The 18,991-nt window shown below is 37.8% G+C and overlaps 1 protein-coding gene, 1 non-coding gene and 1 pseudogene across 3 annotated transcripts in view; all 3 read left to right on the forward strand.

Moving 5' to 3' along the window:
- Nucleotides 1-2,519: 2,519 nt before the first annotated feature.
- Stam (signal transducing adaptor molecule) overlaps nucleotides 2,520-18,991 on the forward strand; it is a 35,974-nt gene continuing 19,502 nt past the window's right edge. The window contains exons 1-9 of one of the 2 annotated variants that reach the window (XM_067131043.1): nucleotides 2,520-2,657; nucleotides 6,942-7,102; nucleotides 7,830-7,943; nucleotides 8,899-9,036; nucleotides 9,579-9,897; nucleotides 10,027-10,143; nucleotides 10,450-10,653; nucleotides 11,279-11,397; nucleotides 13,865-13,987. In XM_067131043.1, coding sequence (XP_066987144.1) covers nucleotides 2,615-2,657; nucleotides 6,942-7,102; nucleotides 7,830-7,943; nucleotides 8,899-9,036; nucleotides 9,579-9,897; nucleotides 10,027-10,143; nucleotides 10,450-10,653; nucleotides 11,279-11,397; nucleotides 13,865-13,987 — 1,338 coding nt within the window. In that variant the 5' untranslated portion in view covers nucleotides 2,520-2,614. The remainder of the gene's footprint in view (nucleotides 2,658-6,941; nucleotides 7,103-7,829; nucleotides 7,944-8,898; nucleotides 9,037-9,578; nucleotides 9,898-10,026; nucleotides 10,144-10,449; nucleotides 10,654-11,278; nucleotides 11,398-13,864; nucleotides 13,988-18,991) is intronic. The other variant, XM_067131044.1, reaches the window with a different exon arrangement.
- LOC136854690 (U6 spliceosomal RNA) lies at nucleotides 17,114-17,214 on the forward strand (annotated as a pseudogene).
- On the forward strand, nucleotides 18,787-18,906 carry LOC136854693 (5S ribosomal RNA). Its single transcript, XR_010857775.1, has one exon. It is a non-coding gene; the product is annotated as a 5S ribosomal RNA (ribosomal RNA).

Genomic DNA, 18,991 nt, shown 5'->3' on the forward strand with positions numbered 1-18,991 from the left:
GTTGATATGAACAAGGTTTAAAGAAGACGTTTCTTTTTTACCTTGCATTATGCATTTTTGTTTATGCAATGTCGTTGATGTAACAAGGTGATAATTGTTCAATTATTACCTTGTTATTTGAATCAAAATCTAAGATTATGAGGAATTAAGTCCACGAAAAAAAATCTAGTAAAGACGCTGATAACAGAAAAATGGTAAAAAAAATTCTTTCTATTTACTTAGTAAACACTGGAACATTCGTTAATATGCTCACTGTATCTGTAGGTCTATGGTTGGTATGCTCACTGTATCTGTAGGTCTATGGTTGGTATGCTCACTGTATCTGTAGGTCTATGGTTGGTATGCTCACTGTATCTGTAGGTCTATGGTTTATGCTCATTGTATCTATAGGTCTATGGTTACGGGTTGCTGAAGAGCTAGAACCCGTGCCAGCGCAAGGCTGGCTTAATCTAGATAGCAGGTCAGTGGCTACTGAATCATAATCGTAGGCTGGTGACCTAAAAAAGATAACCAATACAGCCATTATAACAACTATAGAGCCCCATTCCTCTGCTCAGATCACATGGTGTTCTGTTCTCGTTATTTCTCCCTGCTACCAAGATCTGAAATATCCGCTTTGTTTCCCGCTAGTTTTATCGTGATTTTTTTCTTTCTAACCAGAAAGTCCACCATCGCTTCCTTCAGAGGCACAGCGTTATATTCTTTTCCTTTCCAGGGTCTTTTTCCCTCTCTCTTCAGAACGGGGCTAGATGTGAACACCGAGTTTCCTGTACCATTGGCAGCTAAAACTCATATTTAAATCAATTGAAAAATAAATGAAAATCGAGAGATAATCAGTTGAAATAAAACTAAAATCTTGTGAAAATCAAAGACAACTGCCAGATGAAACGATGAACAAATACATAATTTCATTTACAGTATTTCAATACCTAGATCTTCCATTCCTGTGCACGCAACCAGTTCAGCAAGAGGGAGGACAGTGCATATTCTCCAACGCATCTTTGTACTTTTGTCCATGCTGAACTATCTGACAGGGAAACAGGGGAAATGGGTGGACATACATTTATGATAAAAATGTCACAAATAATGCGGTGCAAGAAATTAAAGGTATTCTCGGTATACCAAAACAGAACTCCCGACAAATGCAGGCAAAAGTAATGGGAATGGAAGGAAATGAGAGAGCTTTGGTTCTTGGTCTAGGTGAACTACAGGTTTATACAAAAATATCTAAATATATTTTTTAAATTTTCTAACATTTGTTTCTTCTTGTCCCTTTAGCAAAAATGCTATTTTAATACACGTTGAATGTTTTAAGGAGAATTGTCACTCATGAGTTTTTATGAGTAATATGCTCATAGCAGTGATGAGGTTTACTTTATTCGTTTTTTATGTAGTGATTTTATTTTTATTATATGTATAAATTGTATGTATTAATTCATTCAGGTCTATCATGATTAACATGGTTTGCTTCAATCTCTTGTTTGATTCACTACACACACACACACACACAAACTCACATGAATATATACCCTGTGTTAAACTCTGGGATAAACAGAGAATTTTACTGTCACGAATACGTGTCGAGTTTTCATTTAATTTTTATAAATTTGGCAAATCCAAAGATCAAAATCTTGTGTTAAGGTTTGCCTTGATATGTGAGAATACTTATATTTCCTACATGTTTTGCGTTCTATTCTCACATGTTCCGTAAAGTTCATATTTTTATATAGCTAATAGATTGCTATATATTTGCACCTTTCATACTGTATATAAGCATTTTGTATAATGTCAAAATTAGTGTTTATTAAACCATCACCTGAGCAGAACATAAATAGAAAACTTAAAGGTTCTGTGCAGCGAATACTACTGTTCAAATGAAAACCTCAAACCCTAAACCAGAAGTAGCATTGAGAAATGAGATGAATCTTCTAATAGGGGTGGAGAAAGTGTATTGCTCAACCGCTCTCAATTAAGAAGACGGATGCGCTGTATGATATAGCATTGTTATGTTTAACATAGGAATGTCTTACCAAACGTATAGGCTAAGCATACTTAAAACTATAGTGCTATAAATGACCAAACGCCGTTAAAATGTTAAATATAATGCATACTTCTTGAGAATCCAAGAAACAAACAGCAAATCTTCAGGAATGGTGATGGAATGAAGACGTTTTACTCATAATATGCTCATAAAGCCCTTCTGTTGTGTAACAATAAAATATTTCCACTGCATATCTCTAAGTTAGAGATTTTTAAAAGTGGCTGAAAATTTTATCTCTCTCCATACATTTAGAACCTTACATAGGGTGACAAGTAATTTGTGGATTTCCTTTGTTTTGCTGTAGGCAAAACGTTCGTTTTTATTAAAACTGACTTTATATACTTATAATAATTATTAAAGGACTTTATAAGTAAAATATGATATTAAAATATATATAAAATAAATTAATAACCTATTTATTATTTATAAAATGTTCTTATTGACGATATAAAAAACTGAGTAATGGGAACTCACGGACAAACCGAAGGAATCGAACACGTTATACTTATCCCAGTCACTTGATCATAACAAAACCTTCGCAGTCTTCAAGAATTTCGTCATTACTCCCGAAATATGGGGATTTTTGGCACCTCTTCGCCTTTCGACCAATATGTCGGTAAGTTATCTTCATGATTACGGGCATATTACTTCGGATTGGGAGTTTAAATACGGACAGAAGAGCCTGATATTGAAATGACAGTTTCCGCCTTTCACGAAAGTCGCCTAACGTCAAATTCTATTCTTCGGACTGATTATGAGTCACTGGTTTCTGTGATAACAGTGCTCCTCTCAGGAATAATAAATACACGCTGCTTTACGTGTTATTTGATTTTTCAAACGCTGGGGATTACATCGGGAAAAAAGGCTTTCTTAAATGGGGAAACTTTGAAAGAATTCTTTTGTGAACGATTGATTTGGGCTCTGGGGTAGGTTACTCTTCAGCTGCCCATATTTAGGTCAAGGTCAACATCTGTAGCACCTAGATGTAGCCTAATGTTAGGTTATTATCCGTTGATGTAACCCATATTGCTGAATCCTTTGTTAGATTTGTGATTATACAGGGTATAGGCTAAGCCTACTACTCTAAATGACAGTAGACTAGATCCTAGCCTAGTATCCTAGACTAGCCTGAGTCAGTTTTGCAGGATAACTTACTGTGATAGGCTAGGCTAACCCCTTGTCCCAGAGCAGTTAGGAAGACGTACGTATGTAATGGGTGTCGAGTTAGCCAAAATTCCTTTGGTTGTGTAGCCTACTACTAGGCTACTAGGCTAAAGTTGGTTCAGTACAGAATAGCCCAGATAGAAATTTTTCTTGACATGGTTTTGTTAATGAAGTGCCCTAGAAGATAAAGGAAGGTATTAATTTTTTTTGTGATCATGGTTACCTTGACCTATTAAAGTTGTCTATAGAATATGTGTAGTCGGGTGTATAAGAGTGAATGTTATATGTGTCCGTTAATGGAGATATGCATAATTGTTCAGTACAGATTACCTTGGTCCAGTGGTGAGATTCTCAGACTAAAGACAGAAAGACGACAAATGGCAAAAGGTTAAAGACTGAAAGTGTATAGAATTGTTGAAAACTTACAATTTCAAATAAGAAAAACTGATCATATCATCAGAAATCTGAGAAGCAGGAATGGATACAAATAAATTACATAGACTTCTGGATAGCTTAATTGGAAAAGTAAAGGAACAAAGGAGCCCTACAGAGGCTTCAGTGATTATGAACTAGCTGATAATTTTTTTGGATTTGAGGAGAAAATTGAGAACATGAGTGTTACGTTTGTTGAAAAGCCAAATCAGATAAATAGTGCACCAGAAACAGATGAAAGACTAACAAGGTTAAATAGTGTAAGTAACTGATGTTATTTACACTATTGATTTATTAAAAAGGTAAAGAAACCTAACTTTTCAACTGATCTGATGCAAATATCTGAATCTGTTGGGGTGGAAAATTATTCATGCTATATTGTCATAATAGTGATTGTTAAAAATAGCGGCCTTTCTGTATATGAGAAAGTGGCTGTTAAACCAGACCAGAAAGGTAGAAAATTTATTTAAGTTCATACAGGCTTATTTCAAATTTTTCTTTTAGGCCTGTGTCCAAAATGCTAGAATACATTGTTCTTGGGCAACTGATAAAATTATCTGGAAAGGATATGCCATACTAGAAAGGCTGTCAGCTTATAGACAAGTATATTGTACAGAAAGTGGAGTATGCCTTGTTGTAAATGATCTATTAGAAATGATGAATGAAGACAAATGTGGTATTTTGCTGTTGCTCAATCTCAGCACTGTTTTTGATACAGTTTTAATTGAACTTCTAAATGATTCATAGTCAATTGGTGTTATTGAAAATGCTTTCAAGCACTTGAAAGGTTACCTGTGCGACAGAAATGTGTACAGATTGTGAACTCATACTCGTCTTAGGAAACAAGAGGAGTACTATAAAAAACATGTGATTAATTGTCATAAGTAGAATAAACTATTGCAACTTTATCTCATATAATGCACCTAAGGTACCACTGTATTATGATCTTCCCCTGGCAACAGAGCTTGTATGCTACCAAAGTCTGATGGCTTGAGATGTATGAGGCTGAGAACTTTATGGCTTGGTGAACTGCACATTGCACCTACCTTGCCAACTGTCAGAAGCAGAGAAATACCTTACTTTCTTGCTTGTTGACATATACCATCACTGGTGTGTTGTCAGGTCTATTGAGTGGCCCATCAGCTGATCCTGAAATGTTAGACCCATTTCCAGGACACTGATGTGAAGGTAAGAGTTGTCTCTAATGCATACTAGAAATAATGAATCAATCAGTTGTGCACCTTAACTATCCTTCAGTTTGTCCAAGAACAGAAGTATGTCCGGAGGTGGTGAGTTCAGTAAGCATCTCTTCAGCAGGTTTCTGTTGTCAAGCCACCATGCAAGATTGTTTTCACCTATGGGCTGAGGAGACTTGGAGTGTTGGAGAATCTGAATCGGATGACCAGTGTCGCTTCAGGACCTGCTGAAGCGACTGCTGGTAGAGTGTCCTTTGAGGGAAAAGCCTCTGACTGAGAATGACCTGCCAAAGCTGAGCTAGTTGTTCCGTCATAACAAGAACTGCAGTGAAACCTAAACTTTTTGATTTGATAGTCTTCAGGAAAGCTTTACCATTTCTATGTCAATCAGTATGCCCTGGTACTGCATATGCTATTTGGGCTGAAGGTTTGACTTTTTAGTTTATCGTGATCCCCAGATTGTGACAAAGTGGAAGTAGTCAATCCTGATCTTGGAGCAACTTGCCATGAAGAGCACCAAGATCAACCTATTTCGAGATATTGTAACAAAAGGATCACAAGATTTCATAACAAAAGGATCACAAGAGAATGTGTCTGAGCTGACATGAGGCTGAACAGAAACATTAACACTTGTGGGACAATAATCAGTCTTGGAAATATGCATCTTTCAGAATGTGTGGTCTTCATCCTGAATCAGGTCTGAAGGACAAACTCATTTAAGGGGGAGTTTTGTGACCAACCTCCAGCAGTTAGTCAATTTTTCCATTAGGAGAAGCCTTCAGTTGTCTTGTAAACAAAAGTCCTTTATTCCTATGGAGAACTGGCTCCATAAGAAAAGATGGGGTTCCAGTAACTAGAACAGATAGAGAAGATGGCATATCATCTGGGCCTGAGGAAAGATCCAAGTTCTCCAGGTGGTGCAAGAGGGTGTGCTCCATTTGCTAATGAATAGTTGTATAAATGAAACTTACCAAGTAATTACATAGCTATTAGGTTCTACTTTAAACGGCAGCTTAAGAATTGAAAATTTGTGGTAGCGCTCTTTTGATTTGGTGCAGGTAAGTGCCTGCCCACTTTTGGGGAAGAATAGGTACAACATACCTGAAGAGTTCAGTTGTTTCTGCTGCTTGATGACCATACTTCAGTTGTTCAGCAGCTTTGTTTTGATAATTCAGGAGTAGTTTCACCAGATGGTTTGGTTTTCTGTCGAGGGATTTGGTGAAGTATTCTTTCATTTGGTGGCCTCCAAGCTATATTTTCATACTTAGTTAAGCTTAGCTTAGCTTTTTTTTCAATTTTTGGGCTGATTTTGACTATTATGTGAGATATGAGTGTGACCAGTAACCAGTATTGGAACAAAGGCTGTAATGCGGGGTTGACTTTATTTACATATGACGAACATTCTATTTGTTTTCACTGCTGTGGACAAGTATGTTCCCATGACTTGACTTGCGAGGAATGTAAGGATTGGAACATAAATAAATGGAAAGTATTGACCAATCATTTGGATAAATTAGAGAAAGCTAGGCTTAGGAAAGCAGCTGCTAGAGCCGAAGCTAGAGCCTCTGTGTCCTCTACCCCTAAACCTGCTTTTTCGACACCTTTGACTTCTCGTTCCCTGATTCCTACTTCTCTCGCTCTCCCTACCATTACCTGGCTTCCTTTCCTCCAAACCTCGGATGGATAAGAAATTCAACGCTTTAGTAAGTACATTCGCTCCGATTAGAGCTTCTGTAAGAGTCCTTTTGGATAAGGCAAGTGAGGATCCCAGTCCAGGTGTCAGTGCAAGTGCTAATGTTAGTGTTGTGTCAGTGGAGGGGGTGGCTACTCGTCCCACCGATCGTCCTGGACAGAGGTCCCTGCTAAACTCCCCTGCACCTGGGAGGAAGCAAACCACAAGTCCAAGGGAGGTCAGTGGGGTTTGCCCACAAGTAGTTGATTCCTCAGCTGAACCTGTTGCTTTTCCCAGGTTTCGGTGTGTTTAGGATAAATATATACCTGTTTTGCATAATATTTTTACTATACTGTATATGTTACAAGCAGATTCTCAAGACCATAATTTTGCTGTGTATTTAGATGTACTTATCATCATGAGACTTGCTTTACAGAACGGGCAACGAGTGAGAGGAACACAAGTGAAGATTGGGGCCAGATAATGGACATATGTGACCGTGTAAAGGATAACACTACGGGACCTAGAGATTGTCTTAAGTCGATCGCTCGAAGACTTCAGTCAGAGAACCCAAGAATTGTTTTGCAGGCCATAACAGTAAGTCATTGTCCGTATTCTGATGTAGATGCTTCCACGAAAACTATGGCTGGCTTCACTTCACTTAGAAAGTTTAGCACTTTGAAATTGAGTGATGTTAGTAAAAACTATGAAAGTTATTTAATACATATTGAAACATAATTAAAAATCAAAGTCAGTGCCATACCATCGAATGGTGTTGGGAATGTGTTTTGCAAATTGACATACATGCTGGGCTACTGGATAAGCAGTAGGCTGGCAGGCTCCTTTCTGTGTTGTTCCTGACTTGCAGCTGATACAAGCATTCACCCTATAGTTGGCCCTGAAGTGTATGTAATAAAAAGGAATTTTTATTTTTTAACAAATTTTTCATATTCATTTGGGTAACTGGTCTCAGCAAGAGGAATTTGAGTTTAAGAAGATAAAATTACTGTGTAATGAAGTAGGTTGTGAGTGTCATAAAACTACTGTATACAGTACTCATTTCTATTGCTTTTCATAATTTTTTTATTCCAACATTAGCATGAAAAAATCAATGTCTTTCACTGCTTTGAAGTATGTCAGGTCAGTAACTACTGGGTACATAAGGACTTTTGTGATTTACCAGTATAAGTTGTTACTGGAATTTATTCAATGGAAGTACAGTAAGGCAACATTTAATTAATGGGGTTGTAGTGAACAACTTTGTTCATGATAAGATATAGTTTATATGTAAATCTATCCAAGACCAATTATATTTAATTTACAGCTTCTTGATGCCTGCATCAATAATTGTGGCCGCAAATTCCTCCTAGAAGTAGCTAGTCGTGACTTTGAGCAAGAATTGAGGAAACATTTGACAAGTGCAAGGACTCACCATAAAGTAAGTAATTTTGCAGTTTTCAGTATTTTTTGGCTTTGTGCATGTTTGACTTTTGATGTGTTTTCAAAACTTCATTACTTCAGAATTCTGTGGACTCGAGTAACTTTTAATACAAAATAGTTGAAGATAAGCAATAATTGAAGTTGATAGTTACAAATAAAGGTGGGAAATGTTACATAAAATATGAATGCTCTTTAAAGCAGAAATTTAGATACGTATTGGTTATCAGAAAAGGAGGGTCTTTTTAAGTTGGTAGAACATACAACGATGTGTCAAGGTTTTCCCACGTATCATTCAGTGAAATAAACGAACACATGAAGATCCCTATATCATCAGAAATTGACCAAAAGTTTGGTAAAGAATAATGTTAGAATACGCTTATGAGTTTCTTCTGCCAAAGATACATTTAGGTAGCGTTCCAAAGTTCAGCATTTTTTTATACAGATCAATTTTTAGTGTGAAAAGTAGTGAACAGACCTCAGTGCAGGTTTGAGGATGTTTTTGAAATTTTGTGACATGAATTTGTGATGTTGATTAATTTATGATGAAATTATGATTTAATCTTTTATACTATGGTGTATTAGCTTTTTTGTAAGGTCATTTACACTGTAAGGGTATTTACTTGTATTTGTTATACAGTAGTATGTTTTTTATGATACTTGGGGAAATTGCTTTTAAAATTTTATTTCAGTTTTATGTGTTCATAGTTGGTGGATGGAAATAGGTTATATAAATAGATCTTCATAAGAAAAGTGTCTTTACAAAAAACCTTTATTTTTTATTCGTATAAATTTTGTTGTACAATATATTAAGAAAAAGAAACGAAGTAAACGTGAGTGAAGTTTCCTTACTTTTTAATTGGTTCTTTAGTATGATCTTCAAATTTTTAAAAACTTTTCAGGTATCTGAAAGATTGAGAGAGAGCGTAAAGAAAAAATTTTTAAAAACTTTTCAGGTATCTGAAAGATTGAGAGAGAGCGTAAAGAAATGGGCAGAAGGGGATTTCAAGGGTGACCCACAGCTAAGCCTCATCCCAGCATTATACACAAAACTCAAGCAAGAAGGTTATGACTTCAATGTGCAGTCTGATTCGGTATGCTTACTGTAGAGATGTTTTTGATTCTTGTGTATTGGTCAAGGATTAATATGGTGTCCTACGTAATGTACGTTTCCGAAATAATTTACTTCGTATTTGCTTTCTTTTCATATGAATTAGCGAAGATAGAAGCATTTGTTCTTTTAACTGAACTGTTGCCAGTGTCAGGAGGAAAACTATTTTAGTATTTTTCAAAAAGATTATTAAGAATTTGTAAATGCATCATGCAGGTCAAAAGGTCAGTGGTCTGAGCATGAATTTATTTGTAAAATGAGTTTTATTCATTTTGTACAGACTAGGAATTCTGAGCCCAAAACATGCAGTTGTAAGCATTGAATGTAAAAGTTTTAAAATTCTGCTAAAAATTTGTGTTGAAAAAATTTAAAGCTGAAATTCAGTAGATATAAGAGTACAGTAATGGGAAAATGGATAAAGGAATTCCTGAAAAATTGATCCCGACTGTCGTGAAAATAAGATATATGCATATATACGTATAGTACATTACGGCAGTAGTTGATTGCTATACATTTATTTCTCAGCCAAAGAAAACTGCTCCTAAGTACAGCAATGATCCCAACGTAGTAAATAATAAACAAGAGGAAGATGACATAGCAAGAGCCATTCAATTATCCCTACAAGAATCTGGTGGGAGCAGTAGTACTGGTTCTTCAACTTCAGCAAATCGTTCCTCTTCTACTAGTTTATATTCATCAGCTGCTGCTGCCTTGAATTCAGATGCTACAGTCACTAGCACTAGTTCTGTTTCTTCGCCGGCGAAGGAACCACAAAAAGCAAGAGCACTCTATGATTTTGAGGCTGCCGAAGACAACGAACTTACTTTTAAGGCTGGAGAAATAGGTATGGAATTGTGTTCAGAAAGGTCTCTGTACCGTATTCTTGAAATGTTTTCGATATAAAAGCCAGTGGTTTTATAGGACGTTTGGCATTAACGATAATGACTTATTGTATCGTATTTTCTTGTTGCAGTTATTGTTCAGGACAGCAGTGACCCCAATTGGTGGAAAGGGACCAACCATAGAGGAGAAGGCCTTTTTCCTGCAAACTTTGTTACTCTTGATATAAATTCTGAATCAGAACAGCCAAGTAAGGGCATTGTTCCTTTCTTGAATGCAGCTTTTTCTGCTGTGCTGTATAATGCAGATATGATTGATTGTTTTCAGTGTTTGTTTTTAACACTTAATGCTGTGTAGGCTATTCTCTTGTAAATGTATTGCCAGATTCATGTAAAGAGGAGAAAGTAGCAGAAGTTAGAAATTTAGAGAAAGACCTCACTTAATATGAGAAAAATGGGAGGCAGTATTTGATGAAAATAAAAATCACTGTGTTAAGGGTACAAGACGATATTCTAACTGACTGTGTTCATTTATCCCTGACATGTCTTGTTTACAGGGACAGAGAGTGGGAAAAGAGTATCGTTTTCTGAATGTGTAGAGGTCACAGAAGTGGAGGGAGCTGGTAGCGAGGCATCCATAGACCCCGCTGAAATTACTGGCGAAATTGATGAAGAGAAAATTGACCGTCTTCTACACGTGCTGCACGAGGCTGACCCAACTGGGGAGCGACCTGACCCACCAGAGCTTGCAGTTCTTGAAGGTTTGTGGTTTTTGCCTTATTGTGTAGACAGACTGTAAATACTTTATTTATTAATTAGTTAAGCTGGAAGAGCTGAATGTTAAAAATCCAAAGACCCTAGTAGGGAAAGTAGCCCAGTATGAAAAGAATAGATACAAAAGTAGAGAATAAACTATGACTTTAAATGTCACTCTAAATAAATAAGGTAAATAATGATTTACATATAACATAAACTAAGAGATTATGAAATAAGACTTATTTCTTTGCATATGCAATATCTCTAAAATACAGTTGATGGTAATTGATCTAATTCTTCATTGTAGATTATAACTTATATTCTGCTATATTTAATTATCTGCATTGACATAGAGAAAGGCAGATAATGTAGAAAAATTACAGAAGCACTTCAGGTAGATTGTTAAAGCTTATGGTATGGAATTTATATGTAGTGATTCCTCTTTTTTAGAAAATGACGCAGCTATGCTGTTTGATAAGTGCTTTACACAAATGGCATTTTATTTCATGTTATGATAAATTCCTACAAATATAAGTTCTGTAATTTTTTTATTACCAGAACTGACTGCATACACAGTCCTGAGTGTGATGAAGGTAAAATCTATTAAATAACATGTTTTTTTCCTTACAGAACAAGTAAATGCTATGGCTCCTACAATTGATGCTGAGCTGGAGCAGATTGACCGTAAACATGCACAGCTAGCGCGGATTAGTACAGATTTAGTGGATGCATTAGGTCTTTATCATCAGGTTAGTCTGGAGGACCACGGTTTTTTTGTATCATTAGTTGTACAGAACATTTCACATAAGAACACAATGTTCATCTTACTCATAGGTAGGAAATATTGGGAGATGTGAAATTATCTAAGCTTTTGCTGATATCCATTAGCATAATTTTATCATTTTTACATATGTGGCTGAAATTTCATCAGATTTTTTAGAACTACCTTAGAAATGCAGCTGTAAATATGGAGGTTGAAACGTCTTGATCATAATAAAGTTTTATGAAGATGTATGAAGCTATTAAGTACACACAAAACAAGCGTCTGAACTTAATGAAGCTTATGTGTTTACATTTGTATAGCCCTTTAGGGGGTTAGTGCTGTCAGTGCACCTCATGTGGTGCACTGTAGTCATTACTTAAGGTTCTTTGTAGCGTGTCTTCTGCCCCTAGCTGCAACCCCTCTCGTTCTTTTTACTGTACCTCCTTTCATATCCTCTTTCTTCCATCTTACTCTCCACCCTCTCATAATAATTGGTTCATAGTGCAACTGCAAGGTTTTGCTCCTGTTACACCTGTGACTGTCAATTTCCGTTTCAGCACTGATTGACCTCATAGGTCCAAGTGCTTGGCCTTTGGCCTAAATTCTATATTAAATTCAGTTCAGTTCATTTGTATGGATTGAGGACTAATACTGTATGGTAATGATATCAGGTTTTGGTTTTATAATATCACTAAAATACCTTTTTAAATTACCATTAAGAGATCTAAGCTTTTTGTAATTGTTTAGGGATATGTACTTAGATAAAGCTGAATAAAATAGTTGTTTGCATTAGTAAATATTTTTCAACCTTCATGGACTTGGAAAGCAAACACCAGATGTCCATATGGGGCAGAAGCTTACATGAAAGCTAAAAAACAACCCACATTTCAGCCAGAAGGTGTGACTTACAAATTTTTGGTAGAAAAATTGAGTCTTCAGATTTGATTATTTGGTGTGAAAATATAGCGAATTTTAAATTTCATGGCCTAAAAGTTTAGTTCAAAGTTACTGAGTTGTTCTCTCTCTCTCTCTCTCTCTCTCTCTCTCTCTCTCTCTCTCTCTCTCTCTCTCTCTCTCTCTCTCTCTCTCTCTTTTCCTTCAGCTTCAGTTCCACCACAACCCTAGAACTGGTGTCATGCTTCTTGCCCCTCATCCAACAGAAAACTAGTACAGTATAGTTAAATATAAGTTATACACGTTCCACGTTCCTGGATATCCTACTAGATGAGTCAAGAAACAGTGCCACTGGTCATTTCAATGCAACCAGTATGGGGTGCAATTTTAACTCAATTTGGCATATTGCATATACTACCAGTCAGATCTGACATCGTTGTTTTCCATAACTGCCACCACTAATGTCCTGAGTACACGGTTGAGGGCGTTGTGAAGGTAAACCTTCAATGCCAGAGGGAGAGAGAGGCTAATTAAAGTAAATAACTTTGTCTTTTTCTGGCATCCATCTTTTTACTCACAAAATAACTTGACATCAGATGGGCACCAGAAGAGTTGGAAGACCCAGACCTACTTGGATGTGAATTATGAGACAGGAGGCTAGAAATCAGTGGAACTCTGTGGAAGATGAAGCACTGGAGAGACATGAGTGATGGAATTTCACAGAGGCCCTTTGAATCTTACAGCTTTTAATGTAATGATAATGATGGCATCAGCAGTAATTATGTCCTTGCTAGGTAAAACCCTCCTCTGTTTGAGGCTAAATCAGAGCTTGAGAAGAAAAAGTAAATGAAAGGAGTAAAATTATTACTGAAATTCTAAAATTTTCTTGATTGCTTTTTATAAAAATGGGTATTAACTGTTCTGCCTAGTTGCCCAGGATTTTAGATTTGGGTACTTGTAAGTTCCCGTCCGTAACAGATGTACATAAAAAAAACTTTTGATGAGTTCCTGGGATAAAGCTTTTGTGTGTAAAGGTGCCATTTAATTTCATGTTAGCATGTTGTGGTATATTGTTCAAGATAGTTTGTGCTGCATTTCTTAGTCCTTCATTATGGTTTACCACTGTCCCTATAGAGTATGGTACAGTGCATAATGAATATTGAATTTCTTTGTCAATTTCTCAAGAATTTTGCTCATATTTGGGTTACCTATTCCTATAAATTGTTTTAAGGTATGTATTTGTTGTAAATGTTGTAATTCAAAATGTATCATAAGATCTTAAGTTTCTCATGAAGAATATATGAAAGGTACTTGAACAAAACTTTAATGTGAGGCATTGCATATGGACTTGAGTAATGAGGATGCTTACAAGTTTAAGGTGAACTGATAATGCAGCATACTATAATAACTTAAAATTACAATAACTGGTTCTTTTGTTTGAAGTACATTACACATTTAAATTTCTTAGGTGTACTTGTCTTGTGTTTGATAGTGTTACAGTATTTTATGTTAACTTGTTTAACTAATATTAAGAATTAATTAATTTAACTGAATTTCAGTTGATGCGTGACATGCCACCATCGATGGGTGGGTATTATGCTATGCCTAAAAATCCAGTTGGTCCTCCAGGACAGATGCCAGTTTATTCACAGTCTCCAACACCAGGAATGCCACCTCCACAGGTAAGGGGAAATTTGTTTTTATCCCAGGTTAAAGTATATTTTGAAGTTGGACAGTATTGGTCCCATGTTGCTTTGTGAGACAAATTTACAAGGAGTGACTCTTCTCATTGTTTTTAGTAGTTCATAGAACCATTGCCTTTTTCTTTCTGATTGTAGAAGTTACTTATAAGACCGAAAGACACTGGCAGAGTCTGTGAATGGCAAAGTTGGACACTTATAAACTACAGTCAGTATGAAAACTAATAGTTAACTCAGAACAGAAGTTTATATCCTTAAAAAATCACATGCAGATGAGTGTGTCTTTTGAAACTAGTATCATGTAAATTTAATGTTCACCTGAAGAATTATCAGGGTTTCATCAAAAACATAGAATCAGCCATAAATTATAGTTTATTAAAGGAAGACAATAATCCCTTGAAATTTCAGAATTTGAAAAATAAATTCAATAGTTTTCATCAAACATCAGGACAGATATATTGTACAGTCAGTTATCAGCAAAATTTATGAGGAAAGTGATAAAAGAAAAAATAATAAGGCAAACAACATATAGCACCTAGATACCAAGTTCAAAAAGAGATCTATGAAATAGAATAGAAAGAAATATGGCAAAAATTTGGAAAAATTAGTAGATCAGACTACAGCCACTTGAGACATTTCCTAATATATAATAGACAAAGTTCATGATTAATTGTAATATCAGGTATACTGGAAGGACACTTATGGTATATTAGCAGTGAGCAAAATCTTCATGCATACCTCAGTGAACTTAAAAAATAGAGTGTGAATATCAAATTTGAAACTGCCAGAGGTATATGGGTATTTTAGTAGACGGTTCACAGTGGAATAATTAATCTGCACTTTCTACCTTTAATAGCTTTGCCCTGGGTCAAGACAATATAAAATTTTAGTCAATCAAGCATGTAGCCCCCTTGGCCAACTTTGTATGAAGAAACTGTTTTCAAAGGAACGACAGTGTGCCATCATGCATATAGCAAAACCAGTCAAAAATCTATTGCAGGCCATTAAATTGTAGACGAATTTCTTTAACAAGCTGCCTATGTAAAGTGGAGGAAAGAATGGTGAATTCAAGTTTGACAGAGTACTTAAACAACAGTCCTCCCTGGCACAGTATGCATCACAGAGAAATATATGTACACTGCTTTGTCACCTAGAAGACCATAACTCAAAACGGATTTGATCAGAAACAAGTAACAGTCTGATTGGCACATCTTTCCTCCCTTCTGGTTATCAATATTGATAACCTGTTACTAAAAACTTAAAAATACTAGAGTATATTTGGATGACTGCTATATTCTACGTTGCCTCAAACCCACAACATTCCCAGCATATTCTTAACAATGTCATCATGATAGTAGTTACCTGGGCCTTTTCATTATGCTTCCAGTTTGTTCATGAGACTTACCTGCCAGATATATATATAGCTGTATTCTCCGAAGGTCCGACAGAATTTCAAATTTCGCGGCACACGCAGTGGCCGGTCAGGTGGTTAGTACCCATTCCGCCGCTGGGAGGCGGTATCAGGAACCATTCCCATTTTCTATTCAGATTTTCTCTGTCGCGGACTGTCAACACCTGTTGTCAGTTCCTCCGCCTTTGGATTTCGAAATTTGTTGTCACTTAAGTATTTTGGTTGTTTTGGTATTCGACTGGATCTGTGACTTGGCATACGCTCTTTGTGGACCGTTTTGATTTTGCTTTTGACTTTTCTTATAATTAAGATGTCTTACCTCTAGCTATCGAGTCTGTAGCTTGGGTGAATGTAAGGTGAGGCTATCGAAGACTTTGATAGTTCCTCACTCTTTATGTATGATATGTAAGGGTGTTCAATGCTCTATGATAATCGGTAATGAATGTGTGGGATTGTCTGAGGGTGAGTGGAAGAAATATGAAGCCTATATGCTTAAATTGGAGCGTGATAGGCTGAGGAAATCTTCCTCCTAGAGTGCATCCTTAGTTGGACAGTCAGGGTTTTCTCCTACTAGTAACCCTGTAGTAATTTATTATTAACCCTGTAGTTTGTTGCTGCAGAAGGTAATTCCCTGGCTCTCGTGTGGAGTCAATCGTGCTCTTGAAACTAAAGTGAATGCAATTCAAACGCATAGTGTTAGTGCTAGTGCCCCTAGTGTTGTGGAGGGGGCGTCAGATCGCCCTATAATGCCTCTAGGCCTGGACCTCTGTCGAACTCCCAGGACCAGGGAGGGGGCATGTCGAAAGCCGCATGAGGGTTACGGGGCTTCCACCGATCTGGCGTCCCTTCGGCAGGTCCTGATGACGCTACCCAGGCTGCCAGGGATCGTGCTCAGGCACGCATCCTGAAGGATTGCTTCTCGTCCTCCGACACGTCCTCCCCGCCACGGGGTTGGAGCTCTCGGTTGGACTCTCGCCCTCTTAAGAGAAGCTTAGAGGAGAGGGCGGCTTCACGTCCTCTTCCTCTAGACGTTTGTACTCTTCCCCAAAGTTGCGTGGATATTCCTCTGCAGAAGAGAATAAAGTGTTTTTCGAATGATCACTCTACTCGACCCCTGTCGCTAAGGCAAGGGCTAGAGCTTCTTCCCCTGTGGAAGGAAGTATCGTCTCTCGCCCCTTTCCTTCTCTCAGGTTCAGCCCTTCTCCCGAGAGAGTGGCTTCTCCAACGCGTAAGAAGATTTTGTTGGGTTTGCAACAACAGCTGGATGCTCTCATGAACCTTTCAAGATTCGTATCTGCCTGTTAAGAGGTACAGACTTTCACCTTCGTCTCCCGCTTCGGGAACGATACAGAGCGTCTGTCGTCTAGAGAGAGTGTTTAGTGGCTTCCTATTCGTCTTCCCGAGTTGAGGTGTTGGCCTTTTCTCTTGTCTCGCGCCAGGAGCGCGTCTTGCTCTTCGTGCGCTTCTCACGCTTCACGCTCCTCACCTTGGCGCTTTCGGCGCGCGCCTAGCCATGACGCCGGGCGCGCACGCTGTGACTCTCTTCTAGTACTTGCCACGGAGCCTCTCGCGTCACGCCATGACGCCCAAATCGCTTCGCCCGTATAGCTTCAAGTCTTGTGTTGACACCGCTCCAGTTGTTCATCATGTCGCACAACTACCCGCTTCAACATCTGATGTCCTTCTTAATTTAGCCAGTACTTGCTTCGGCAGTACATATACTAATTGAACGATACAGAAGATTAGCATGGCTCTTGCGCAAGGATGACACGCTAATCGTGAAGCGTTCCACATTTTTTATGTTTACTATCACGTGCTCTAGTTGACGACTTCTTCGTTCGCGGTAGTTCCCGCTTACGTGAAAGGCGAATCGGAACTACTTTCACCACTCACTCAAGACCCTCCAGCTGCGGAAGAACATCCTCTTTCGTCACAGCCTTTGTATGAAGAGAAACTTCTTTCGTCTTCTTCTTCCTCTGATTATCAGACTCTGGCTTTTTTCTTAAGGATCTGTTTCCTGAGACTTTTCAACCGTCGGCTCCTCTCTCTCCACCTTCGCAGTTGTCTTTGTCTTAAGGGCGTTTGACGAAAAAAATCGAAATGAAATTTTCTGGGATATTTTATATATGGCATCATACATATCCTGACTTCTTCTCAGAAAGTTTTATTTAAAAGTTCGCCACAGTTAGAAGTTATAAACAAAACAGTATCCTATCATAGTCAAATTACATTTTTCATAATATGAAAAATGTAATTATATAATTATATTATAATTGTATTATATTATGATTGTAATAATATTATATAATTGTAGTTATATTATATTATAATTATATTATAATGTAATGATATTGTCAGTATATCGGTGGTAATTTCCTTTTAGCTATGAAATAATATCTAATGCGATCTATGGCAACCCTGTGGACATAGTACGCATCAGCGAAAGACAGGAATGCCGCAGGGCAGTCAGTGGCAGTCAGTCAGTAGCAGCTCAGAGCTTGACTAAGTAAAACGTCACGCTGGCCAACCTCAGCCGTGTTTTGACACTCGCTTCATTTAGCTTCATTTAGCGAAGTTATATTACTTTGCAGGTCTATTTTTGGCTTTTCATTATGTCATAAAACATCAAACTGTGTAACGGCAAGCAAATAAATACACAGAGAAGCAAAAATATCGTTTTTCTCAAAACTAAAGTTATCGACATTCAAACTGCTTCTCCTTCATAACGCTTTGCACCGATCTCGGAAGCTAAATGTTTGCATAACAAAGGGGCTTCCATGGGAAGCAACACGAGACCCGCACCACGAGAAGAGTTTTTTTCCCGAAGGAATGTCACTTCAAGAGAGGTAGCAAGTGACTCCCTTCATCTCCAGACTCCTTTGCAACCAGGCTTCATTTTGCACAAGCCTGGAAAGAGTGAGGGGCAGACGTTTGGTCCCTCCTACTGTTAGAGAGAGGTTACTTGATTCCCTTCCTGTCTCCTCTTTTGTTTTTGTTTCCCAACTGCCTTCCTGTCAAACAGAAAATTGTTTGACCTGCTCGAACAGATGTTGAAGGAGAGCAGTGGAACAGATATTGGACTCGGTGTTCCCGGGTTTTTACTACAGATTGTTTCTAGTCCCGAAACTTTCAGTAGGCTGGAGACCCGTCTTGGACGTCAACAGGTCGAACAACTTGGTCGGAAGGAAAAGTTCAAGATGGAGACCTCGCAGTCAATACTAGGAGCCCTTCATCCCGGGGGATTGGATGGTATCTTTGGATCTCCAAGATACTTATCTTCACGCCCCAATTCATCCACGTTCGGTGAAGTATCTCAGGTTGTCTTGGGGACTAGGCGTACCAGTTCAGGGCTCTCTGCTTTGGACTCTGCATTAACGGCCATACCACGTTGAAAACACCGCTTCTCGTCCGATCAGCGAAGTTAAAGCAACGTTGGGTCTGGTCAGTACTTGGATGGTTGACCGCCTGGGAACACCAGATGCTGTTGGCGTCACATTTTGCTCGAGGTGTTTACACGTCTCATGAAAAACGTTGCGATGCAGTTGCATCTGTCGCACGTCAGGATCTCACTCTAC

The sequence above is a fragment of the Macrobrachium rosenbergii genome, chromosome 29, assembly GCF_040412425.1.
Source record: "Macrobrachium rosenbergii isolate ZJJX-2024 chromosome 29, ASM4041242v1, whole genome shotgun sequence".
Lineage (NCBI taxonomy): Eukaryota > Metazoa > Arthropoda > Malacostraca > Decapoda > Palaemonidae > Macrobrachium > Macrobrachium rosenbergii.